The sequence below is a fragment of the Erythranthe guttata genome, chromosome 13 (assembly GCF_056151865.1).
Source record: "Erythranthe guttata isolate IM_541 chromosome 13, IM_541, whole genome shotgun sequence".
Classification (NCBI taxonomy): Eukaryota; Viridiplantae; Streptophyta; class Magnoliopsida; order Lamiales; family Phrymaceae; genus Erythranthe; species Erythranthe guttata.
This window is the reverse complement of record NC_142545.1, coordinates 13,883,757-13,910,917: the sequence shown is the minus strand read 5'-3', so window position 1 is coordinate 13,910,917 and position 27,161 is coordinate 13,883,757. Positions and strand designations below refer to the sequence as shown.

General features: G+C 33.3%; 3 protein-coding genes and 1 pseudogene across 5 annotated transcripts; all 4 read right to left on the bottom strand.

The window, feature by feature from the left end:
* Window positions 1-1,647: 1,647 nt before the first annotated feature.
* On the bottom strand, window positions 1,648-4,394 carry LOC105967748 (protein DETOXIFICATION 18). Its single transcript, XM_012992366.2, has 7 exons — window positions 4,075-4,394; window positions 3,163-3,707; window positions 2,989-3,075; window positions 2,618-2,674; window positions 2,213-2,451; window positions 2,010-2,128; window positions 1,648-1,930 (listed from the first exon to the last, which is right to left on the bottom strand). Exons 1-7 carry the CDS (start codon window positions 4,336-4,338, stop codon window positions 1,790-1,792), a joined length of 1,452 nt encoding a protein of 483 aa, XP_012847820.2. The 5' UTR covers window positions 4,339-4,394; the 3' UTR covers window positions 1,648-1,789.
* A 1,827-nt stretch (window positions 4,395-6,221) lies between these two features.
* Window positions 6,222-14,910, bottom strand: LOC105968424 (protein DETOXIFICATION 19-like; annotated as a pseudogene).
* On the bottom strand, window positions 14,658-18,046 carry LOC105967728 (protein DETOXIFICATION 18). Of its 3 annotated transcripts, none has more exons than XR_016029017.1 (7): window positions 17,698-18,044; window positions 16,786-17,330; window positions 16,611-16,697; window positions 16,385-16,441; window positions 16,041-16,279; window positions 15,227-15,417; window positions 14,658-15,110 (listed from the first exon to the last, which is right to left on the bottom strand). XR_016029017.1 is itself a non-coding variant. In XM_012992349.2 (7 exons), exons 1-7 carry the CDS (start codon window positions 17,959-17,961, stop codon window positions 14,979-14,981), a joined length of 1,443 nt encoding a protein of 480 aa, XP_012847803.1. In that variant the 5' UTR covers window positions 17,962-18,046; the 3' UTR covers window positions 14,658-14,978. The 3 variants fall into 3 exon arrangements, 2 of the variants coding, with proteins under 2 accessions (XP_012847803.1, XP_012847807.1); XM_012992349.2 differs by having other exon boundaries at window positions 15,227-15,345; window positions 17,698-18,046; XM_012992353.2 differs by lacking the exon at window positions 15,227-15,417 and having other exon boundaries at window positions 17,698-18,032.
* A 1,085-nt stretch (window positions 18,047-19,131) lies between these two features.
* Window positions 19,132-26,204, bottom strand: LOC105968430 (protein DETOXIFICATION 18). Its single transcript, XM_012993064.2, has 7 exons — window positions 25,905-26,204; window positions 21,088-21,632; window positions 20,910-20,996; window positions 20,115-20,171; window positions 19,778-20,016; window positions 19,501-19,619; window positions 19,132-19,421 (listed from the first exon to the last, which is right to left on the bottom strand). The coding sequence occupies exons 1-7, from the start codon at window positions 26,166-26,168 to the stop codon at window positions 19,299-19,301; spliced, it is 1,434 nt and encodes a 477-aa protein (XP_012848518.2). The 5' UTR covers window positions 26,169-26,204; the 3' UTR covers window positions 19,132-19,298.
* Between the last annotated feature and the right edge of the window lie 957 nt (window positions 26,205-27,161).

Below are 27,161 nucleotides of genomic sequence, written 5' to 3'. Positions count from 1 at the left end.
TGTTCGTCTTCTCTGATGTTTATTCACAATTATCTTTTATTTCCTTTCTTTTTTTGTTTAATTTTCTTGATTTAAATTGGTCATTGTCCAGTTTTCAGTTTTCATGTCCCAAATGTTACTATTCTTACTGAACAATAGTAACATATGTTGACTAAAATCAATTCATTGAATTAATTATATCAATTCTTGCGGTGAAATATTTTGGATAAATTGCTTGACTACAAGACCTTGTTTTGTTTGTTGTTTTGTTAGTCCAATAAATTTTCGACGCCCCAATAATTTGATAATCTGTTTTTTTTTTCTTTTTTTTTTGTAATTTGGCTTTCATTTTTGAGGATGCTAGAACTTGGTGAGTGTATGAAGATGAAAGCAAAATCTAGTGACCCTATGAAGAGTAATGAATTTGAATATTCTGATATGTCAAATAAGGGATAAGCTTCATACACATTGTGAATACGGATCTATAAAGACAAGATGAAATATGTAGCTTTGTTTGTCCCAATTCTTACATTAGACATGATATAGACATATAGCAGTCTAACCCCGACAAAGGTAGTAGGAAGGCTATGAAGGACATCCTTGAGTGCTTGCGAAACAATAAATACTTATTCATGGTCTACGGGGACTCTGAGCTGAAAATAAACACCTTTAACGACTTTGATTTTCAATCAGAAGTGGATGAATGTAATTGACGTATGGATTGATTTACATACTTAATAACGTTGTGCCATGTGGTGGAAATATTCCAAATAAAATGCAATGGCGGATTCCACCACCAAAGTTGAATGTATATTGCAACATTGGGTGCTATAAGTGTAGATGTTTTGGATACGAAACATCATTCAAAGAGTTGAATGAAATTTTGAGCTCATCATAAATCCAAGCAAGCAAGTACAGAGTAAGTATTATCGAAAAATAATTATAATAGACTAGCGAAATTTGCCTCGGTAGATAATGTTATAGATCTCTTTACCAAGCCTCTACACGGACCAGTCCATGAGACGCATCGACAGTCAATGGGAAAAGGGTACGTAAGTAGTTGGCTTCAGGTCAAGTGGGAGATTATTAGAGTAGGTGATTGGCAAGCTACCTTGAGGTTGTGGTCTTTCATGTACTTGTCTGAAACAATCTATTTCATATTAATGCAATACACCTATTGGCATTCTATATCTACAGTCCCACAGATATAGTCCTAACGAGTTACTCTATTACATTGAATTGGTTTAGTAGAATCATGAGATAATTCAATATAAGTAATGTAACTCTTAAACTAGTTCCTCTTCGATATCGGCCTTTCTATTTCGAGACTAGAACTTCGTTTATGTGTACCGCTTCCATCAGTCATTGTGTTGTGAGATTAGCATACTTGAGTGGGTGCTCATAGAGATGAGTTCACTGAATCTCGCTTAAATAATGGTTTCTCTTGGTCCGACTCGGTGAGAATTTATGAAATTCTTAACTCGATAATTTAATAATCGCTAAATTAATAGAATTTCTCTTGTGCCAACTGTATTAATTACTTATAGATGTTTAACTGTATCTCATTTTTGATAAATTTGTTATATTTGATTCTAATTTAATGTTATCTATGTGGATAAATATCACTTTATCATTCGCAACATGTCCGAAAACTATATATAAACGTAATAAGATTAACCATTCCTCTAATAAGAAACAAACTTCTTACTTTCATCATTTACCCTTTGTTTTCAAGTGCTAATAATACTCATATTAAATATGGTTTATGTAATTTATTTATTTAAAAAAAAAGAAAATAAAAACGAAATACTTATTCGTCCGGAGTTGAATGAGTTGATGAATCTTTAGATAGCTCTACAGCCTCTACTCTTGTCCATTTTGTGAACTTCATAAGCAACAATACCCCTATCATCTGTGCTGATAGCCCACAAATAAATCCAATCCACAATCCCTGTGCATAAAGATTATTAACTTTTAAATTAAGGGTCTGCATGCAAATAAAGAAAATAGGAGGTCTTAAGAATAAATACCTTGGCATGTAGATTGAACTTGAAACCAAGAAGAGCAGCAATAGGCAAGCCAATAAAATAGAAAGCACCTAAATAAATAAAAATAGCCAAATGCTGCCAACCACATCCTCTCACCACCCCTACAAAAAAAATTAATTTGATGCAAAATTAATTAAACCGATATGACTGCTTGAACGAAATAAACGACAAATCTTCGTACAAACCTGATAGGACTGCTTGAATGAAATCGAATGATACGGACACCGCAAGTAGGGGTACCATCGAGGCGTAAGCGTTAATGACGACAGGGCTGTGACTGAAGGCTCTAGCCCAAATATTATGTCCAAAACACAATGCTAAAACAACACATAGTGCAATAACAACTGTCAGTTTAAGAGTGACAGCCACCGCACGCTTAGCTCGGTCCGTATTTCCAGCTCCTAACTCATTTGCTACCCTCGTGCTGCATTTATATATATATATATATATATATATATATATATATATATATATATATATATATATATATATATATCAACCACATGATTTACAATTTAATGCTCTAACAATTATAAGAAGAAGAATATAGGAAGTTGAAAAATATTTTTTAAGATGAATGTTTTTTTTACCTGACAGTACCACTTAGACCATATGCAACCAGGTAGCAGATGGCTTCTGTGTTCACACTGTAAATGTAAAATTCATGGTTGATTACTAATTAATTAATAATAGTGGTTTATTCTATGCTACATTTGGGATTAAAATAATTTCTTCGGTTTCTATAATCCCCAATTATCTCTCGTCTAACCACTTTAAAAATACACGTGCAAGAGGTTCACAAAGAATTACTCCCTCCGAATCCGGACCATGTTATATGTCGTTTTGGGTTGTTGCAGAAATATTTAGAAAATTATGTATGCATGGATTAAAAAATAAAAAAACAAAAATTGTGGGATAGAGGGAGTATGGAAATTATATATAATATAAGTATATAACTGACCACATAGCAATTAGAGAGGTACTGATTTTGGAGTTTGGCATCAATCCCGCTAGCAAAACGAGAATTTGGAAAGCCCAACACTCCAAGCTGATACAAATATGTAAAAGAAAAAATTGAGAATTCGTCGGAAAATGTGAAACGAGTATATATGAAACAATTAGAAAAAAATCTTACCAAACCATCGCTGCAGAAAGCAAAGCCAGCTTTAAATTGGAATAAACGTAACTCAACGACTCCAAAGTGAACCCTTCCCAAGTTTTCTCAATCTTCTTAGCTTTAAAAACGTATATGAGTAACATAAAAGTTGATAACCATAACGAAATCGAAGCTGCTAATGGAGCTCCCCTATACGCAAGTGGGGTCCGGTGAACCAAAGCATAAGCAATTCCAACGTGGAGGACAAGAGGAACGAATGAGCACACAACAAGTGGCATAACAACAGATTGTGTCTGTAGAAACCTTAATACGTTTTGAAATAAACCGACAGCAAATATGCCGGGAATGAGATACTTGAGATAGAGACCGGCTGCTTTTGCAATTTCATGATCTTGATGTAGTAATATCAGAATAACGTCGGAATACCACCATAGAACAGATACTACGATTGCGAAGATTAGTGTAATGATGCAAGAAGCCTGAAGGTATATTCCTAGCATCCTGTACTTTTTCGCACCGAATGCTTGCCCGCATAATGTTTCAAGTGCACCACTTAAGCCAACCTACACCAAATAAAACTAGTGGAAACAAACTTCGACAAGTCCTGATTTGGCTGGTAGGATTAGCCATGATTAATTAAATAATTGAATTTTACTGAATGTTCGGTTAGTCCAATAACTTTTTGGGTATGAACTCAATTGCAACTTTTGGGATTTCAAGGTATAGTGTTGGACCATAGAAGGTTCAATAAAAAAGTTCTATAAACGGCAAGGTAAAACATGATAAAATAGTATTTCAGGGTCGGTCCGACAAGTTATTGTGTTTATCAAAGATCAAACAAAGTCCAATTATTTTGCTAATTAATTATGGATGATCGCCCCAACCAAACGAGGCATTACTTTAAATTTGAAGAGGTTAAGTAATAATTACCATGAAAGCAAAACCGGAGACGGAAGCCCATGAATTGGCGAGGTTAGAACCGGCGAGCTCAAGGTCGCCTAGGTTGCCGGCAAACATGACCGACACAAGAGGGATCAAGTAATACGCAATATTTAGAAGTATCATCGGCAAAGCAAAGAGTATCTGATCCTTGGCCTCCGCCACGTCAACAACCTTGCTCCACCACTTCTCTGCCGCCCTCGATCTCCGGGGCCGACTCTCCACCGCCTCAGGGTCGCCGCCTTGTGAAGACATTTTCACCTAACCCCACCTACACCAAGTTACAATTCAAGCCAATGCATTCAAAAAATGATGTGACTGACAAATTAAATGAACTTTTATATATATAGAGTAAAATACAGTAGAAGAAGTAACATGAGTAGATATAGCTAAAAGTGGGTTGGTTAATAACTTGCATTAACAGCCTAGATTGCACAATTCTAACTAACCATCTAAATTACAGATTCTCATGTTAGGCGGAAATAAGACGGTTGGGCCTAATTCTTTAATAAATAAAGTTAATTATAATTTCTATTTCTTTATCTAAAATATATTTTTTTTAATGAGTAATTAGTATTTGATCTAAAAGTCTTTATTCTTCGAATTCAAATGCATGAACCCCAAATTCTCAAATTATGCTCCTTGTTATATCAAGCTAAAAAAAATATCAAAACAAAATATGGAATCAGATATCGATCGAGATGAATAAGTTTAACGTTAAAAAAATTGCCGAAAGAAGTACGACTAACCAACTAAAATATTGAATTACTTAAATTAATATTATTATAGATTTTCGATACATCAGTTGTTTATAGAGTATTGGGGATAACAAGTTGCCTCTGCAAATAATTTGTTCGAGGTTGAAGTTAATTAAGTTACACCTGGCGTTTATTTTAGAGTGGTGTTATTTCCACTTCAAAAGTATCTTAACTCACCACCCAAGATATATAAAATATCATAAATACCCCTCAAATTTATAATTCATCAGTCTTTCTGTAAGTTATTTCTATTTTATTTTGTTTGTTTTTTTTTGTTTTTTTTTTATTTTTTTAACTTTTTTAATTTTTTAAACTTTTAATTTTTAAAATTTTTAACTTTTTTTGTGCAATGGAATATCTATTACAATGTATTTAAACTTCCATATGAGATGACCTACATATTATATAACTTTTTTAGGAAACAAAATTATATATGGCCAATTTTGGAGAAAGTTCAGGACCTCCCATACAAACACTTTTAATTTATTTCTCGAAGAATGTAAACTTTTGCTCTTTTTGACCTTCGAAAATGTTTTTCTCTTAGGAGAGTATTATTCACTTAAGCTGTAGCGGGGGAGATTTTGCAGTAAATATTCCAGTGAAAATGGTGGGGTTCTTTTTATAAATATTTTAATTTTGTTTATAAATTTGTAAAAAATATAGATAAAAGAAGAAGAAAGGGATAAAATGAAAAATATATTTAATATGGTGGTGAAATAAGATATTTTAAGGGTGTAAATAACACGTCTCTAATTTTATTGTTTAACTCCCCCGTGTTTCCATGAAAATTCATATTCCGTTAACAATTAACAACATTTGAAATGGAGGATGCAAGTTCTTGTGCAATTACATGGGCCTTTTGTGCATGTTTTCTACAATAAAAAAGGAGAATTAAAGCAAAATTAATTTATTCATTTAAAACTCATATTTTTTTTTTGTCCTCAAATTAAGTCGAACACATTTATTTCGTTGCAATATGAAATGTAAAATATTAATAGTAAAGGTGAAATTTTGAACGCATGTTTGTTCAAGATATTCGAAAATTATAAGTGTAATAAGATTACCCATTTCGTGTGTTTTTCATCTCTAATTCCCTGTGGACGACATTCCGTTAGTGGAGCAACAGGATGTTTGTGGTTGCAAAAAACTATGTATTAGCCGACTTTAAGATAAGTATACACCCTTCTGTGACTGTAAGAGTGCGATTCACTATCTTTAATAAAAAAAAAAAACAAAAAAAGAGTATATATATATACCAAGAAACAAATTTCTTACTTTCATCATTTACCCTTTGTTTTCAAGTGCTAATATTACTCTCACATATCAAATATGGCTTATATACTTTATTTATCCATTAAAAAATAAATAAAAACGAAGTTATTATTCATCCCGGCGAGGATACATCGATTGAGTTGATGAATCTTGAGATAGCTCTACCGTTGTCCATTTTGTGAACTTTGTAAGCAACAACAATAGCCCCACCATCTGTGCTGATAGCCCACAAATTATGAGATTAATCCAATCCACAATCCCTGTGCATAAAGATTATGGTTTAATCTCAAAAAGATCCATGACAAAGACACTTAATTAAAAAAGAGACATCCAACTTTTTTGTCTTTCAAATATTTCTAGTTCATTCAAACTTATTTGTAAATAAGGAAAACCCTTTATATATATATCAAAATTACCCCAAATTCTTGAAACCCAATTCAACTCAAATTTCATGATTTACACCCCAATTTAGCCAGATTAACCAATTTTGACCCTAATTTCAATTTTGACCCGTCACCACCGAAGACCGCTGTTGACCTTTTTTTTTTTTTTTTTTTTTTTTTTCGGTAGGTTAACCGCCGTTGACCGCCGGGTCTCCGGCGTTGACCTTTTTTTTTTCTTTTTTTTTTTTTTTACTTTTTTTAAAAAAATATTTTAATTAATATTACTGTCTTGGCTGCTAAGTTACTGTCTCCTGCAGTTATTTAACTGTCGGTGACAGTAATTTACCTGTTAATTGACCTTTTTTTTTTTCTTAAAAAAATATTTTAATTAATTATTACTATTTTGGCTGCTAAATTACTGTCTCCAGAAGTTATTTAACTGCTAATTGACCTTTTTTCTTCAAAAAAATATTTTAATTAATATTACTGTCTTGACTGCTAAATTACTGTCTCCAACAGTTATTTAACTGTCCGAGACAATGATTTAACTTTTAATTGGCCCCTTTTTTTTTTTGAAATTTTGTTTTTTCTTACATAAAATTATTTTTAATTAATATTAATGTCTTGGCTGCTAAATTACTGTCTCTAACAGTAATTTGACTGTCTGAGAAAGTAATATTACTGTATTAATTAATTTTATCATCTTGGCCTGCATTTTTGCTGTCTTCGACTGTAATATTTCTGTCTCCAACCGTAATATTACTGTCTTATGCAATAATATTACTGTTTGGGACAGTAATATTAGTAAAATTACTATTCGGAAAAATAATATTCATAATATTAATGTCCCAAAACGTAATATTACTGTCTGAGACAGTAATTTAGCAGCCAAAACAGTAATATTAATTGAAATATTTTTTTCTAAGAAAAAACAAAATTTCAAAAAAAAAATAATAATTATAAAAAAATCAACGCCAGAAGCCGGCTAAAAAAAAATTCAGAAAAAAATGGTTTTCAGAAAAAAAAAGTCAATGCCGGAAAAAAAATTCGGAAAAAAACATATTTTCTGAAAAAAAAAAATCAAAAAATTATTAAAACATGGGTTAATGTGATATATTTGTTTAAATACGGGGTCAATATGTAATATTAAGGAAGTTAGAGTATAATGAATGGAATTGATAACAATTATATTATGGAGGGTATTTTAGAATAAAGACATTGGATAAGTTTATTTGAAACACTTTTTTCTTTTTTTTTTGAATCAATGTTCATTTAAGTCCATTGTCATGTCCCTTTTTATAGGTTAAACTTGAAACCAAGAATACCCGCAATAGGCATGCCAATAAAATAGAAAAGTAGCTAAAGTTGTAGAAGCACCCAAATGCTGCCAACCACATCCTCTCACCACCCCTATAACAATATTTAATTTGCTGCCAAATTAATTAAACCGATACCAATTCAGGATTTTCGTTAAATCCTAAACCCTACACTACTCAAATAAAAAAAAAAAAAAATCAGATCTTAATATAAGTTGCTAGGTATTGATTTTCCATTAAACAAAATCTTATAGGACTCCTTGAACGAAATCGAATGATACCGACACAACAAGTAGGGGTGACATTGTGGCGTAAGCGTTAATGATGATGGGACTGTGACTGAAGGCTCTAGCCAAATATTATGTCCGAAACAACACATAGTGCAAGAAGAACTGTTAGTTTAAGTGTGACAACCACCGCACGCAGGGGCGGAGCCAGGATTAGAAAGTAGGGGGGGTAACTAAAATTCCGGGGTTCGGGGCAGCGCTCCGAAAAAATTTTAGGTTCACAAGACATTAAAAAATAGGTTTATACTGCGAATTTTTAATTAAAATAATATATATATATATATATATATATATATATATATATATATATATATATATATATATATATATATATATATATATATATATATATATATATATATATATATATATATATATATATATAATTTTATCATATTTTCAAGTATGACAAAAAAATCTAAATCTTAATGGGATTCATGGCACGTCTCGTATTATTTTTTAGAGACATTGATATAAAAAATCAAAGATCGATAAGTAAATATTCATAAATTTTATTTAAAATAGTACAAGTTTTAACCATTTTATTTTATATTTTTATATTAAATATAATATATATCTATAATTTATATAAAATTGTGGAGAATAAACAAAAAAATTAAGGGTTAAGATACATATTTACAAAACCTTTGGGGGGCCAAAAGTAATATTCAAAAAATATTATGCCAAAACAGCAATTTTTTTTTTTTTTTCTTGGGGGGTCAACTGCCCCCCTGCCCCTATGTAGTACCGCCACTTACCGCACGCTTAGCTCGGTCCGTATTTCCGGCTCCTAACTCATTCGATACCCTTGTGCTGCATTTATATATGTCTCAACCCACATGATTTACAATATAATAATGCTTTAATTACATTTGAAAAATAGTTTTTAAGATCAATGTTTTTTTTACCTGGCAGCAGCACTTAGACCATATGCAACCATGAAGTAGATGGCTTCTGTGTTCACACTGTAAATGTAATAATATTCATGGTTGATTACGTAATAGTGGTTTATTCTATGCTACATTCGGGACTAAAGGAGTTTATTCGGTTTCTATAACCCCCAGTTACCTCTTACCTAGACACGGCTATGGGCCGGTTCACTCCGATTCGTGGTTCACTTTTTCTGAAATCGAAACCGGCCCGTAGGCCCAAAAATTTATATATATATATATATATATATATATATGGATAAATAAATTAAAATAATTACTTTTAAATAGGAAAAAACAAAAGGAAATAAATAAAAAGACTTTAACTTAATTTTATATGAAAAAATGGGGTGTGAGGGTATTTATAGGAAAAAATGGGGGATAAAAAAAGATCAAATAACGGCCGGTTCAGCTTTTTTTAATTTTTTTTTTTAAATTCGGGTGAACCACCGAGCCGGCCTGGCGGTTTACGGTTCACCTATTTCTAGAACCGGACCTGTCCCGAGGTACACGGGCCGGTTCACGGTTCCGGGACCGGTTCACCGATCAATGGCCGGGCCGATTCGTCAACAAGTTGGTTCGGGCCGATTCCAGTCCGAAAACCGGCCCATGGTCGTGTCTACTCTTACCTAACCACTTTAATAATACATGTCCAAGAGGTTCACAAAGAATTACTCCTTCCATACCATGTTATATGTCGTTTTGGGCTTGTTGCGTGAATATTAAAAAAATTAATAAAAATATGCATAGATTTAGAGAAAAAAAACATAGAATACTTAATATGAGTACATTGTAAAATTACCCCCGTGTAATCCCGATTGCTAAAAAAGTGCATGTATTATAATAATTTGCCAAAATCCCCCTATATAATTTTTTTATTAGCTCACCGCACCTATTGTGATTTTAGTCATTGACCAAAGAAGAAAGACAAATATACCCTTCAATTAATAACAAACAATTAGAATTAATATATAATAGAGGCCAAATTGCAATTTTACTAAACTTTTGGAGCTTAAATTAGATGACTGAATTGTAATTTTCCCAAAATATTATTAAACCGTGGTTGAAACACACACTACGCACACCATCACCGCCAACCTTCTGAAACTCCAATCCGCCACCAACCTCTCCGCCGCCAACTAATCACTAATCGTCTGAAACTCCCCAAAATCCGCCGCCACCTTCTTCACAAAATGCACCGCCGCCACTGCTTAAAATATATATCTCCAACAGAGTCCATCGCCGGCGATCTCGTTAAAGACGAAACCATAAAATAATTACCAAATAAATCGAAATAAAAATGGAAGTTCGAAGTTTTGAGAGGCGTGCGCTTAGTAAGGGTGGTCGGCGAGAGAAGCCCTTTTCAGAGAACCATGATTTTCTAGTGTGGGGGATTCTACCGAACGCCACCGTCACCTACTTCGACAATTATGTATAAAAGGGTGTTTATGTCATTTTTCCCCAAAATTTACAAAGAGAACTGCACAACCCGCGTGTGAGTACCACAATAAGGGACTTTTTCGCATTTGATTTTGGATTAACTGCAAAAAATCCCCTAAACTTTGGGTGTTTTTGCGCTTTATCCCCTGAACGGAAAAAAGTTGCACGAGCACACCTCAACTTACTAAATTGTAGCACAGGTGTTGAAATTGACCATTTTTAGCCAAATTATTCCCTGAAATGCACACGTGCAACTCACACGTGCAAATAAAGGGGCAATTTCGCCACCTCACAAGGTTTTTGAAAAAGGAAAAAGAAAAAGAAAAAAGAAAAAAGAAAAAAGAAAAAAGAATAAAAGAAAAAAAAGAGAGAAAATTGGCCTGCATCTTCGAACATGGGAGAAGAGGTTTTCACCTCTTATAAATCAGAAGAAAAAAAATCAGACACCACCACCACCATCTCTGTTCCGCCGCTGCACCACCACCACCACAACAGCAACACCAATTTCATTCCTTGACAAGAGGCTAAATATAAATAAATCACAAAAAAAAAAAAAAAAAAAATCATCTTCTTCGCGTCACCAACACCCCCACCAAATTAATCTTCATCCACCCTTGGAGCATTCAAACAAATCCAATCTTGGGCCAAGCGTTGCCAGCCGGTAATAGCCGAAGGCAAAAAAGGGAGAGATAGGGAAGAGGAGATGTTGGATAGTCACTCCACTCCATAGATAGTGCACACAGATTCCTCTTTCATTTTCAATTCATTTCGGGTCGGAAACGCGGGCTGCTGGTGGGGCTGTGCCCATTCTCCCTCTTCTTCCCCATTACAACCGGTTCCGACCGACAACTAATCAATTCATATCGGTTGATACCATGGTCAAGTAGCGTGGCTGAGCTGATTACAGGGGTCCACAAGATGAATGGAAATAACACAATTTGGGGGTTTTGAAAGGAAATAACGCAGTTTTTGGGGGTTGGTTGTCAATGGCGACCGGAAAAAAGTCAAGAAAATTGTTTGACTATTAAGAGCGGGGCGACGGTGCACTGGTCGGGGGAATTGGGTTCGGGAAATCGACGGCGATAGAATGGTGGGGTTGATGAATTGGGTCCTCTATTTCAATGTGGTTGAGTAGTTCTCTATTTCCGTTTGGGGGCGAATCAGAGTCGGCGGGGCGGTGGACGGCGGTGGGCTGAAGGACGAAGAGTAATTTTGGGTTTTGGTGGTGGTGATGTGAAGAAGATGATCTTTTTTCCTTTTTTTTTTTTTAAAGAATTATTTATATTTATTAAAAAAATGAAGAAAATAGTAATATTAGGAAAAGACCAATTTATCCCAACTCAAAACATGTGCTTCCCACGTGTTGTGGATGGATTCCGATCACTCTTTGCTAAAAATAGACAATTTTTGTTCCGATGCTACAAATTAGTAAGTTCAGGTATGCTCGTGCAATTTTTTTCCGTTCAGGGGGTAAAGTGCAAAAACGTCCAAAGTTTAGAGGATTTTTTGCAGTTAACCCTTTGATTTTTAATCACAAGGGGATTTTGCTAATTTTTATAATATAGAGATTTTTTTAGCAATTCAAGATTATACAGGGGTGGTATTTGTAATTTACTCACTAAAATACCCATTTATTAATTATTGGGTAAATTACACACACACCTCTGAGGTATGCTTAAATAACTTTAAGGTCCCTGTGGTATCGATAATTACACTCACCCCCTTGAAACGTAGTTATAAACTCTAATGAGATAATGCATTGGATACGTTATTAGTATAGAGTTCTAACGCTCTATTGGTTTTAGGAAGTGGTGGAGACAACAAAGAGTTATGGGTGATTTAAGACATATTTGGGGAGCCATGTCACCACATAACTCCCCATAACTCTATGTTATCTCCACCACTAGCTAAAAATAATAGTTCATTAGAACCCTATCGGAATAATGTATCCAATACATTATCCCGTTAGAGTTTATAACTACGTTTCAGGGGGGTGAATATAATTATCAATACCATAGGGACCTTAAAATTATTTAAGTATACCTCAAGGGTGGGTATAATTTACCCTTAATTATTTCTTAACTAACTAACTACGAGTGATAAAGTGCTAAATTATAAAAAAGAATTAATGATCAATTGGATTTCTAAAGTGACAAATAATTTGAAAAAAAAAACTCATCAAAAAAGCTAAATACTGTGGGACGGAGGAAGTATGGAACTTGTTATAATATAAGTATATAACTAACCACACAACAATAAGAGAAGTATTGATTTCGGAGTTTGGCATCAATCCCGCTAGCAACACAATAATCTCAAAAGCAGAATACTCCATGCTAATCAATATACATGAAAAACAAAATTGAGAATTTCGTCAAAAAATACGAAAAAAATGGATACAATTAAAAACACAAAATTCTCACCAAACCATAGCTGCAGAAGGCAAAGCCAACTTTAAATTGGAATAAACGTGACTCAAGGACTCCGAAGTGAACCCTTCCCAAGTTTTCTCAATTTTCTTGGCGTTAAAAATGTATAAGACCAACATTAGAAGTGATAACCATAGCGAAATTGAAGCTGCTAATGGAGCTCCCATGTACGCAAGTGAGGTCCGGTGAACCAAAGCATAAGCCAACGTGTAGCGCAAGTGGAATGAATGAGCATACGACAAGTGGCATAACAACATATTGTGTTTGTAGAAACTGTTGGGTTTTTTAATAAAAATAATATTTTATTAAATATTTTCTTTGACCAATTTATGAGGTTATTTGGACCAACATTTTGAAACCTACAAAGACTTTATTTTGCCTCATAAAACCTCCATAATTTCCTTTAATTCTATATTAAATAGAGGTTTTATGGTGCTTATAATTTATAGTATATAAAGGGGACTTTTGTAGCTTTGTAAAGGGAGGAGAGAAGAGAGTACAAGAGAAGATAAAATAAATACTTTTCTTCTATACTATATACTTATACTTTGAGTTTTTGTTGTGTGTCGGGTGTAAGTTTCTGCTTCACTTGAACGTGCATTTTCGGTGAAGTTACAGCGGAGAGATAGGCTGGGCTGTTGTATCCCATAGGCGACACGATCGGAACCTTTTTGCACCTCATTAGAGAAGGGGTCGTGAAATTCGTCTTAAGAGAGCGACCTAGTCCGCGCCTCACCTTGCCTATCTCCATATTATCGTGGTTTTTATTGCAGCAACTTATTACATATAAAATTAGAGAACAAATGGAGTACAAGCCTCAAACCACAAGTTTTGTGATCAATCGTCAAATTACAGCCGTGGTTCCAACAGAAACCTTAATATGTTTTGCAATAAACCGTCTGCAAATAGACCGGGGATTAGATATTTGAGATAGAGACCGACTGATTTTGCGAATTCATGATCTTGATGTAGTAATGCCAGAATAACGTCGGAGCACCACCATTGAACAAATACTACGATTGCGAAGATTAGTGTAATGATGCGGGATGCCTGAAGGTATATTCCTAGCATCTTGTACTTTTTCGCACCAAATCCTTGTCCGCATAATGTCTCAAGTGCACCACTTAAGACAATCTACACCAAAAAAATTAGTGGAAACAAATTTCGACAAGTTCTTGTTTGGCTGACAGGATTAGCAATGATTAATTGAATAACTAAACTTTACTGAATATATATTCTTCAGTTAATCCAATAACTTTTTGGGTATGAGCTCAATTGCGAATTTTAGGGTATGCCCTCAGTTGGGGGAAACAACTGGCTCTAATCAGTGGTGGAGCCGGCCGGGGTTTTATGTCGAGGGACCAAATATGCAATTAAAAAAATTATGGGGAGATAATTGGGATAATTTCACTTTTGGTCCCTATATTATACACCAAAATTGATTTTTGTCCCTATTTTTTTCTTGCCGCGATTTTTGTCCTCAATCATAGAATTTTTTAACAATTTTAGTCTACCGTGTGATTTCGGTGTTAATTTGGACCGGAAAAACACGTGTTTTGCACGTGAGGACGCTGAAAGAACACGTTTAGCCCCCTTCTTTAACTATATTTATCAATTAGCCCAAAGTTCGCTTTATTGCTACAAATTCGTCCAAAAAGTGAACTTAACAATTGAATTTGTAATTTTATATTTTTTTTCTCACATGCTCCTCCTTCCCAATATCAGTCTTTTATTTTTTGTTTATTTAATTTGATCTGTCAATATTCAGATAAAGACGAACGAAATTGAGATTATTTATTGTTCGTGCCCAACCCAAAAATCACAATAAAAATTAAAAAAAATATCTTTATGTTGTAAAAATTAAAAAAAATATCTTCATCACTGGTTTTTTATAGGATTAAAGAAAGAGTGGTACTGTAACGAATCACTTCCGCCGCTTCAAATCACATGCAATCAGGGGCGGAACCAGTAAGAGACCGGGGGTGGCACCGCCCCTGCAGAAGAAAAAAAACACATTTTTTATTATTATTATTATTTTAATTTGGTATTTATCTATTATGTTATAGACTTTCACCCCCCAAACTTTATTCGTCCAGGGTTGATTGAGTTGATGATTCTTGAGATAGCTCTACTCTTGTCCATTTTGCGAACTTTGTAAGCAACAATAGCCCTACCATCTCTGCTGATACCCCACAAATTAATCCAATCCACAACCCCTGTCCAAAAATATAATGTCACATACAAGAAAACGAAAAAGTTTTAAGTGTGTGTAAAATGTAAATTATGGTAATTGTCTGCAAATAAAGAAAATAGGTTGTCTTAATTTAATTACCTTGGCATGTAGGTTGAATTTGAAACCAAGAAGAGCAGCAATAGGCATGCCAATGAAATAGAAATTACCTATAACAATAAAAACAGCCAAATGCTGCCAACCACATCCTCTCACCACCCCTATAACAACATTTAATTTGCTGCAAAATTATTAAGCAAATCCAATCCAGGATTTTCCCTCAAACCTAAACACTACACCACTCAAGAAAAAAAAAATGAAAAATTATGGTCACCCATGAAGTAAAGTCAAATTATAAAAAAATTTCTCATGTTTGGGTAATTACAGTCACCCCCTAATTATGTATTGTCTTTCGAAAAAACTCCTCCAATGAGTAAATTTATGGGCATTCATTCAGTAAAACTGTATCGAAATTTCTGTACGCCAAAACTGCATACAGTTTACCGAACCGAAATATGTGGTTCGGTTCGGTTCGGTAAATAACCGGATTACCGAAATTTTATTAAAAATATTTAAAAGTTTGATTTTCTTCAATAGATTTTAGTTCAAATAATAATATTACATATGAAAAAAAAAAACGAATACCGAATCGAGTTCCCGGTCGGTAATCGGCACGTACTGAATTTTCGTTTGGTTCGGTTCGATCGGTTTACCGACCCAATGAATACCCATAAGTAAATTTAACATTGTAAGGACGGATATGTAAGACAATACATAGTTGAGGCCTGAGGGGAGCTTGTAATTATCCAAACATGAGATTTTTTTTAGTAATTTGACGTCATCGTCTCATGGTATTAAATAAAAGATCTTCAAATAAGTAGCTAGGTTTTAATATTTTCCCAGAAGTAAAACAAACCTGATAGGACTGTTTGAACGGCATCGAACGATACGGACACCGCGAGTAGGGGTGTCATCGAGGCGTAAGCTTTAATGATGTCAGGGTTGTGACTGAAGGCGTTAGCCCAAATATTATGTCCAAAACAGAGTGCTAAAACAACACATAGTTCAAGAACAAGAGTCAGCTTAAGAGTGACAACCGCTGCACGCTTAGCTCGGTTTGGATTTCCAGCTCCTAACTCGTTCGACACCCTCGTGCTGCAATTATATATATCAGCCACGTTTATTTACAATATATTTCTTTAACAAATAACGATAAGATAATAGAATTCGAAAAGCATGTTGATTTTAATTTTCTTTTACCTGGCTGCAGCACTTAGGCCATATGCAACCATGTAGCAAATGGCTTGTGTGTTCACACTGCAAATGTATAGTGGTTATTTTACGCTGCACTCAGGATTTAAAATAATTTCTTCTGTTTGATGTCCAAATTACATGTGTAAGCAGTGACAAATGCATGATTTTATTTAAGGGTGTTCGAAATTAAAAAAAAAAAAAATTAACACGACTAAAAGAATATATAACTGACCAAATAGCAATCAGAGAGGTACTAATTTTGGAGTTTGGCATCAATCCTGCTAGCAAAACAAGAATCTCAAAGGCCCAACACTCCATGCTGATACAAATGTGTAAAAATAAAAATAAAAAATTAAAAATGGAGAATTCGTATGAGTATAAATGAAACAATTGGAAAAAATTCTCACCAAACCATAGCTGCAGAAGGCAAAGCCAATTTTAAATTGGAATAAACGTAACTCAAAGACTCCGAAGTGAACCCTTCCCAAGTTTTCTCAATCTTCTTGGCTTTGAAAACATATAAGACCAACATAAAAAAGGATAACCATAATGAAATCGAAGCTGCTAATGGAGCTCCCCTGTATGCAAGTGGGGTCCGGTGAACCAAAGTATAGGCGATTCCGACGTGTAGGGCAAGAGGAACAAACGAGCACATGACAAGCGGCATAACAATAGATTGTGTTTGTAGGAATCTTAATATGTTTTGCAATAAACCATGAGCAAACAAACCGGGAATGAGGTACTTGAGATAGAGACCAGCTGCTTTTGCAATTTGACGATCTTGATGTAGTAATGAGAGTATGATGTCGGAATACCACCAAAGAGTAGATACGACGATTGCGAAGATTAGTGTAATGATGCAAGATGCCTGAAGGTATATTCCTAGCGCCCGGTGCCTTTTCTCACCGAATCCTTGCCCACATAATGTCTCAAGTGCACCACTTAACCCAACCTACACCAAATAAAACCAGTGGAAACAAACTTCGACAAGTCCTGGTTTGGCTGGTAGGATTAGCCATGATTAATTAAATAATTGAATTTCATTGAATGTTCAGTTAGTCCAAAAACTTCTGGGGTATGACCTCAACTGCAACTTTTGGGATTTCAAAGTATAATGTTGGACCATGGAAGGTTCAATAAAAAAGTTCTATAAACGGCAAAATAATACATGATAACATTGTATTTCAGGGTCGGTCCGACAAGTTATTGTGGTTATCAAAGATAAAACAACGTCTAATTATTTTGCTAATTAATTATGGATAATCACCCTAACCAAACGAGACATTAGTTTAAAAATGAAGAGGTTAAGTAATAATTACCATGAAAGCAAAACCAGAGACATTAGCCCATGAACTAGCAAGGTTAGAGCCGACGAGCTCAAGATCGCCTAGGTTGCCGGCAAACATGACCGACACAAGAGGGATAAAGTAATACGCAACATTTGTAAGTATCATCGGCAAAGCAAAGAGTATCTGATCCTTGGCCTCCGTCACGTCAACAACCTTGCTCCACCACTTATCCGCCGCCCTCGACCTCTGAGGCTGACTCTCCACCGTCTCAGGGTCACCGCCTTGTGAAGACATTACACCAAGTTACAATTCAAGCCCATGCATTCAAAAAATGAAGTGACGATAAATTAAACGAACTTCGATTAAAAAAGAAATGTATATATATATATATATATATATATATATATATATATAAAGCCGACTAGTTAATAACTTGCATTAACAACCTAGGTTGCACAATCCTTAACTAAACTATTCTCAGGGTAGGCGAAAATAAGACGGTTGGGCCTAATTCTTTAATAAATAAAGTTAATTATAATTTCTATTTCTTTTTCTAAAATAATTTTTTTAAATGAGTAATTAGTATTTGATCTAAAAGTCTTTATTCTTTGCCTTTCTATTTGTTCTTTTCTTTCTTCAGAATTCAATTGTATGAATCCCGAGTTCTCAAATTATGCTCCTTGTTATATCAAGCTAAAAAAAATAAAAAAATCAAAACAAAATATGGAATCAGATATTGATCGAGATGAATAATTTTTACGTTAAAAAATTTGCCGAAACTATTGAATTACTTGAAGTAATATTATATTATAGATTTTCAATACATCAGTTGTTTATAGAGTATTAGTGATAACACGGTGCCTCTGCAAAGAATTTGTTCAAGGATGAAGTTAATTAAGTTTTACCCCTTGGCGTTAATGTTATTGTTTAACTCCCCTGTGTTTCCATGGTTCATATTCCGTTAACAATTAACAACATTTGAAATAGAGGATGCAAGTTCTTTTGTAATTACATGGGAATTTGGTGCATGTTTTCTACAATAAAAAGGAGAATTAATGCAAAATTAATTTATTCCTTTAACTCAAATTAAGTCGAACACATTTACTCAGTTGCAATACGAAATATAAAATATTAATAATAAAGGTGAAATTTTGAACGCATGTTTGTTCGAGATATTCGAAAATTATAAGTGTAATATATCCATTTCGTGTGTTTTCGATCCCTAATTTCCTGTAGAAGACATTCCGTAAGTGGAGCAATGGGATGTTTGTGGTTGCAAAAAAATATGTATTAACCGACTTTAAGACAAGTATACGCTCTACTGTGACCGTAAGAGTGCGATTCACTATCTGTAATAATAATAATAATAATAATAATAATAATAATAATAATAATAATAATAATAATAATAATAATAATAATAATAATAATAATAATAATAATAATAATAATAATAATAATAATAATAATAATAAAAGTATATATATACCAAGAAACAGATTTCTTACTTTCATCATTTACCATTTGTATTCAAGTGCTAATATTACTCTCACATATCAAATATGGCTTATATAATTTATTTATTCATTAAAAAATAAATAAAAATGAAGTAATTATTCGTCCTGGCGAGGTTACGCCGATTGAGTTGATGAAGCTTGAGATAGCTCTACCCTAGTCCATTTTGCGAACTTTGTAAGCAACAACAGCCCTACCATCTGTGCTGATAGCCCACAAATTAATCCAATCCACAATCCCTGTGCATAAAGATTATTAACTTTTAAATTAAGGGTTTGCATGCAAATAAAGAAAATAGGAGGTCTTAATAATAAATACCTTGGCATGTAGGTTGCACTTGAAAGCAAGAATACCGGCAATAGGCATGCCAATAAAATAGAAAGTACCTAAATTAATAAAAGCACCCAAATGCTGCCAACCACATCCTCTCACCACCCCTATAACAATTTTTAATTTGCTGCCAAATTAATTAAACCGATCCAATTCAAGATTTTCGTTAAAAACCCTAAACCCTACACTACTAAATAAAAATAAATAAATAAAAAATCAGATTTTAATATATGTTACTAGGTTTTGATTTTCCCTTACACAAAACCTGATAGGACTGCTTGAACGAAATCGAATGATACGGACACCGCAAGTAGGGGTGACATCGAGGCGTAAGCGTTAATGACGACAGGGCTGTGACTGAAGGCTCTAGCCCAAATATTATGTCCGAAACATAGTGCTAATACAACACATAGTGCAATAACAACTGTCAGTTTAAGAATGACGGCCACCGCGCGCTTAGCTCGCTCCGTGTTTCCGGCTCCTAACTCATTCGATACCCTTGTGCTGCAATTATATATGTCTCAACCCACATGATTTACAATATAATAATGCTTTAATTGCATTTGAAAAATATTTTTTAAGATCAATGTTTTTTTTTTTACCTGGCAGCAGCACTTAGACCATATGCAACCAGGAAGCAGATGTCTTCTGAGTTCACACTGTAAATGTAATAGTATTCATGGTTAATTACTAATTAATTCATAATAGTGGTTTATTCTATGCTACATTAAAGGAATTTCTATAATCCTCGATTATCTCTTATCCAACCACTTTAAAAATACATGTGCAAGAGGTTCACAGAGAATTACTCCCTCCGTACCATGTTATATGTCGTTTAGGATTTGTTGCGCGAATATTAAGAAAATTAATAAAAATATGAATAGATTATAGAAAATATATATATATATATATATATATATATATATATATATATATATATATATATATATAAAATTTTGAAAATTGTTATTTGGTCCTTTAAATTTGAATTATTTATAATTACATCAAATTTAACATACATTTATGTGTAAAAGGGTGTTTATGTCATTTTCCCCCAAAATTTACAAAAAGAACTGCACAACCCGCGTGTGAGTACCACGATAAGGGACTTTTTTGGCTTTGACTTTTAATCATAAGGGGGATTTTGCTAATTTTTATAACATAGGAACTTTTTAGCAAGCATTTCAAGATTACTCACTTAAATACCTTTATTATTAATTATTTTTTTAACTCACTAATTAAGAGTGATAAAGTGCTAATTTGTAAAAAAAAAATATTAATAATTCATTGAAATTCTAAAGTGACAAATATTTAAAAAAAAAAAAGCTCATCAAAAAAGCCAAATAATGTGGGGTGAAGGGACTATGTAAATTATATAATATAAGTATATAACTAACCACAAAGCAATCAGAGAGGTACTGATTTCGGAGTTTGGCATCAATCCAGCTAGCAACACAAGAATCTCAAAAGCCCAATACTCCATGCTAATCAATATATGAAAAACAAAATTGAGAATTTTGTCAAAAAATACGTAAAAAAAAAATTATACAATTAAAAAAAAAAAAAAAATCTCACCAAACCATAGCTGCAGAGGGCAAAGCCAACTTTAAATTGGAATAAACGTGACTCAAAGACTCCGAAGTGAACCCTTCCCAAGTTTTCTCAATCTTCTTGGCCCTAAAAACGTATAAGACCAACATAAAAAGTGATAACCACAGCGAAATCGAAGCTGCTAATGGAGCTCCCCTGTATGCAAGTGGGGTCCGGTGAACCAAAGTATAGGCAATTCCAACGTGTAGGGCAAGAGGAACGAACGAGCACACGACAAGTGGCATAACAACAGATTGTGTTTGTAGAAACCTTAATATGTTTTGCAATAAACCGTAGGCGAAGAAACCGGGAATGAGATACTTGAGATAGAGACCGGCTGCTTTTGCAATTTGACGATCTTGATGTAGTAATGTCAGTATAATGTCGGAATACCACCACAGAACGGATACTACGATTGCGAAGATTAGTGAAATGATACAAGATGCCTGAAGGTATATTCCTAACATCCTGTACTTTTCCGCACCGAATCTTTGCCCGCATAGTGTCTCAAGTGCACCACTTAAGCCAATCTACACCAAATAAAATTAGTGGAAACAAACTTCGACAAGTCCTCGTTTGACTGACAGGATTAGCAATGATTAATTAAATAATTGAATTACTTTACTGAATATTCAGTTAGTCCAATAAATTTTTGGGTATGACCTCAATTGCGACTTTTAGGGCATGCCCTCAGTTGCGGGAAACAACCGGCTCTAATGAGTGGTGGAGCAGGAGTTTTATGTCGAGGGAACAAGTATGCAAATAAACAAATCTTATGGGGAGATAATTGGGATAATTTCATTTTTGGTCCCTATATTATTCATCAAAATTGATTTTAGTCCCTATATTTTTCTTGCCACGATTTTAGTCCTCAAACAGACCATTTTTATAACAACTTTAGTCTACCGTTTGATTTTGGTGTTAATTTGGACGGAAAAAATATGTGTTTTGCACGTGAGAACGCTGAAAGAACACGTTTAGCCCATTTTTTTTAACTATATTTTTCAATTAGCCCAAAGTTCACTTTTGTTTTACAAATTTGTCTGAACTTTATAATTAGGGGTGAAAGTCGGATGGATCGGATCGGAATTAGCCTTTTCGAAAAATTTCCAAATAAAATCGGAAGTACAAAATCAATTCCAATTCCAATTCCAAAATTTTTTGAATCTAAAAATTTATTCCAAATTCCGAAAGGCCCGAAAATTTCGGAATTTCGGAAAAAAATCGGAAATCACATAAGCTTTAAAATTTCAAAACGTAGCCGAAATTTTCTAAAATGTTCATAATTTTTCAAAAATAAGAACATTCACGTCGATAAAAGTAAAACTAAGAACTACTAAATTTCAATTCAAAAAAATAAATAAAAATAAACACTGCATAATATCCAATAAAACTTCTAACAACAATTCATTATGTCCAAATCCTAAAACAAAACTTATAGGTGTATTTTTCAGAAAATAAGTATTATATAATATATACTATTTATAAGTGTATTTTTCGGAAAAAAAATCGGAATTTTTGGAATTAATTTCGGAATTAAATCGGATCGGAAATCGGAAATTCCAAATTTATTTTTATATAATTCCAATTCCAATCCAAAAAAATTGGAAAATTTCGGAAATCGGAATTTCGGAAGTCGTAATGAAAAAAGTTGTTCCAAAATCGGAACTTTTCGGATCAGGACCGGCGGAAATTGGAAAATTCGTTCCAACTTGCACCCCTATTTATAATTGAATTGTAATTTTATGTTTTTTTTCACATGCTCCTTCTTCCCAATATCAGTTTTTTTTTTTTTTTGATCTGTAAATATTCAAATAAAGATAAGCGAAATTGAGATTATTTATTGTTCGTGCACAATCCAAGAATCACAATAAAAATTAAAAAACTATCTTTATTTTGTAAATTTAAAAAATATCTTCACCACTGGTTTTTTATAGGATTAAAGAAATTGAGATTATTTATTGTTCGAGCCCAATACAATTGGGTTTTAATAGGATTAGTTATTTAATCCTATCTTTGTTGATTTTATCTTAGGATTTTTTTACTAAATCCTTATTAGGAGAGTTCACATGGTTTTTAAAAGTCGGATTTTTTGTGCATAAGTCTCCAACCAAACATCTTTATTATTCTAGGTTTAGGAGCCATATCTCTTTCACCAATAAGCTCATCCATTTAATATTTATTATAAATAAAGGAAACATTCATGTATATCCCAATATTACCTTCAACCATTTATACCCAATTCTAAATTGTAACCCCAATTTAATCAATTTTGTCCACAAACATCCAATTTTGACCACAAAAATCCAATTTGGACTTTATTTTTTGAACTTTGTTTTTTCAAAAAAAAAAATTTTGCTGCCGGAGTCCGGCATTTTTTTTTTCTGGTCTGTTGTTTTCCGGCGTTGATTTTTTTAGTGTTTTGTTTAGGTTATTTTTTTTTTTTTTTTTTTTTTTTACGTCCGCCGCTAAATGTTGACCGTAATTGTGCTGTCACTGACAGTAATTTAACATAATTATACTGTCAATGACAGTTAATTAACGTAATGGTACTGCCGTTGACAATACATTTATGTAATTGTTCTACCGTTGACAGTAAATTAACGAAATATATTTTTTTTTTTATTTTTTGTTATTTTTTTTTATTTTGTTTGATTTGTTGACAAGTCAACGTAATTATATTACTTTCGTTGACAGTAAAATTACTGTAAACACAATAATATTGCTGTCAACAATATCAATATTATTATTTTTTTGGGTTTTTTGTTTTGTTTGAGTTATTCACGGAGTAACGTAATAATATTACTGTCTATTATTGTAATATTACTGTAAACACAATAATATTATTGTGGTTGACGGTAATATTACTGTTGTTATAGTAATATTGTTGTCAACCACATCAATATTATTATTTTGTTTGGATTATTTTGTTTGTTTGAGTTTTTCACGGAGTAACGTAATAATATTGTTGTCTATTATTGTAATATTACTGTGGTTGACGGTCATATTACTGTTGTTATAGTAACATTACTGTCACTCACAGTAATATTAATTCTTTTGGCATTTTATTATGTTTACATTTGTTGAACGGTCAACATAGTAATATTACTCTATTAGACAATAATAATGAGTTTTGTTGTGTTAATATTACTGTGCTAGAGATTGATATAGCAATATTGTTGTGTTAAACTGTAGTCTACTTAATTTTACTATGTTTAACAGTAATATAGTTAATATTACTGTTAGGGATGGCAATGGGGCGGGTATGGGCGGGTTTTGCAATCCCCATCCCCGCCCCGCTATGGAAATCCCCATCCCCATTCCCGTCAAAAATCCCCATGGGTATTAAAAGAATCCCCATACCCGCCCCATAAAATCCCCACGGGTATCAGGGCGGGTAAAAATCCCCGTCTATCTTTTTTTACTTTTTTCTTAATAAATAAATATGCAATTTACTTATAATTTAAAAGTTTATTTCAACAAATAAATCAATATTTAATTATAATACTAATATTTAATTATATAATGGAAACCTAAAAATTCCCATTTTTCTCATTTTTAACTAATATTTAGTATATTACTACTATTTAATTATTTATATTTAATATAATAATTTAAAATATATATATATTATATATATAAATAATGCGGGGCGGGTACGGGGACGGGTACGGGGCGGGTCTACGGGGCGGGTATAGGCAAACCCATCCCCGTACCCGTACCCGGTCAAAAAAAAATTTCAATCCCCATACCCGCCCCATTTTTTTTCGGGGCGGGTCAAATTGCTATCCCTAATTACTGTCAATCATAGCAATATTGCTGTTTAAACGGAAAAAAAACAAAAAAAAAAAAATCAACGTCGGAAACCGGCGAAAAAATCCGGAAGGCAAAAAATAAAATAAAATAAATAAATAAATCGAAAAGTCAATGCCGGAATCCGGCGGCAAAAAAAAAATTGAAAAAAAAAAATTTTTTGAAAAAAAAAAAATTTGGGTCAAAATTGAATAATTGTGAAATTTGGGGTCAAATTGAGGTTAAATTAAATTGAGCTAAAAAATTTAGTCTTTTACAAAAATCTGGACCATATGTGGACTTATTTGTAAAGGAGTTTTTTGTCTGGATCTCTTTATGAATAAGTACCAATTGATGGGCTTATCGGTAATGACCCAGAACCGACCCGTACATATATATATATATATATATATATATATATATATATATATATATATATATATATATATATATATATATATATATATGTACGGGTCGGTTCCGATAAGACCCGTAACCCGACCCAGAACCATCCGGTTCTAGAAACTTAAACCCATTACCCGACCCAGAACCATTTAGCTGACCCATACCCGCCCCAAACGGGTCGGTTCCGGGTCCAAGACCCGCCAAACCCGTACCCATTGCCATCCCTAATCTTGTCCTCCTGTATTTTCCTATTGTACCAGAATTTGAACTTATAAGAAATTATTTTATGAACCAAACGATGCTATTAACTAATAGCATTAAAACTCCAGGACCATCGGTCACTGGGATTTGAGCTTTGTTTGATTGTCAAGATATGATTAGTCAACATAAAATTAAATAATTTAATGAAATAGGCCATGGAAGGTCCAATAAAAAAGTTCCCTAAACGACAACTTAAAACATGATTACACAGTATTTTCGGGTTAACCCGACAAATTATTGTGTTTATCAAGTATCAAACAAAGTCCAATTTATTTTACTAATCATGCATACCAACCAAACGAGGCCTTAGTTGTTCAATTTGAAACGAGTTAAGTAATAATTACCATGAAAGCAAAACCAGAGACATTAGCCCAGGAATTGGCAAGGTTAGAGCCGGCGAGCTCAAGGTCGCCTAGGTGGCCAGCAAACATGACCGATACAAGAGGGATCAAGTAATATGTAACATTTGTAAGTATCATAGGCAAAACAAAGTATATCTGATCTTTGACCTCCTCCATGTCAACAACCTTGCTCGACCACACCTGCGCTGTCCTCCACCATCGGAGCTGACCCTCCATCGCTTCGAGGTCGCCGTCTTGTGAAGACATTTTCACCTAACCCTTGCCAACTGAAATCGTGAAAAGTGAGTTTATTACAATCCAAAGATATGGAGTTTGTTATATACACTACAAGAAATAATATGAGTACAGAGCTAAAGTCGGGCTAGTTAATAACTTGCATTAACAACATAGCTATCAACATGCATTAAGTACCTATCAACTTGCACAATCCATATCATCGTACAAATTACTTTTCAAGGTAGGGAAAAGAAAGATTTGGCGAACTCTAAAATATAGCCGGTTTTAAGGTCCACAAATATATCTATTTATGGGCCTAATTCTTAAATAAATAAAGTTAATTATAATTTTTATTTTTCGGAAAAAAAATATTTAAATGAGTAATTAGTATATTTGATCTAAAATTCTCTATTCTTTGTCTTTCTATTCGTTCTTTTCTATCTTCGTAATTCATACACATCCCGAATTTTCGAATTCCCCTCCTTATTATATTAAGCTCAAAAAAATTCAAAACATAATATGGAATCATAAATCGACCAAGACGAATTAAGGGTTCACGGGTCCTACGGTTCACGAATCAGAACCAACAACGGTTCACAATTCGAAAATATAAGATCAGTAATTAGTCGTTCATATTAAGGGTTTGATTATGATTCCAAAATATAATTTCACAAATTCGAGTGTGGGTTCAATCAACGATTACCCGCCAATGTAGGCTGGTCAACCATGTTAACGGTTAGAAACACCGATTTAATCAAAATTTAAATATTGAATTATGTTTCATTGTTGAACACGTGTTCTTTTTTTTAATTAAATTCAATTTTTCATACACCGTAACTTAATATGGAAGGAACCACCTATCATTTACACTTTTATATATGGTATACCTATATAATAGATTTAAATGTATAGATATAGCCTATAGGTGTATATGTACCACCAAATCAATTGTTGAGTACAAATGTGTAGCAAATTACCAAATTTTCGGGAAAATTACATTTTTCGTCCTCATACTTTATCCAC

Bases quoted from the DNA above. Each gene is read 5' to 3' on its own strand.
- LOC105967748 (XM_012992366.2), bottom strand. From the start codon at position 4,338: ATGTCTTCACAAGGCGGCGACCCTGAGGCGGTGGAGAGTCGGCCCCGG. The intron at 2,452-2,617 runs GTAAAAAAAACA...ATATAAATGCAG, and splicing joins GGTCTAAGTGGTACTGTCAG to CACGAGGGTAGCAAATGAGT. The intron at 2,129-2,212 runs GTTTGTACGAAG...TTTTTTTTGTAG, and splicing joins CATTCAAGCAGTCCTATCAG to GGGTGGTGAGAGGATGTGGT.
- LOC105967728 (XM_012992349.2), bottom strand. From the start codon at position 17,961: ATGTCTTCACAAGGCGGTGACCCTGAGACGGTGGAGAGTCAGCCTCAG. The intron at 16,442-16,610 runs GTCAGTTATATA...ATACATTTGCAG, and splicing joins ACCTCTCTGATTGCTATTTG to TGTGAACACACAAGCCATTT. The intron at 15,346-16,040 runs GTTTGTTTTACT...ATGTTGTTATAG, and splicing joins CGTTCAAACAGTCCTATCAG to GGGTGGTGAGAGGATGTGGT.
- LOC105968430 (XM_012993064.2), bottom strand. From the start codon at position 26,168: ATGTCTTCACAAGACGGCGACCTCGAAGCGATGGAGGGTCAGCTCCGA. The intron at 20,997-21,087 runs GTGAGATTTTTT...TATATTGATTAG, and splicing joins CCCTCTGCAGCTATGGTTTG to CATGGAGTATTGGGCTTTTG. The intron at 19,620-19,777 runs GTTTTGTGTAAG...AAATTGTTATAG, and splicing joins CGTTCAAGCAGTCCTATCAG to GGGTGGTGAGAGGATGTGGT.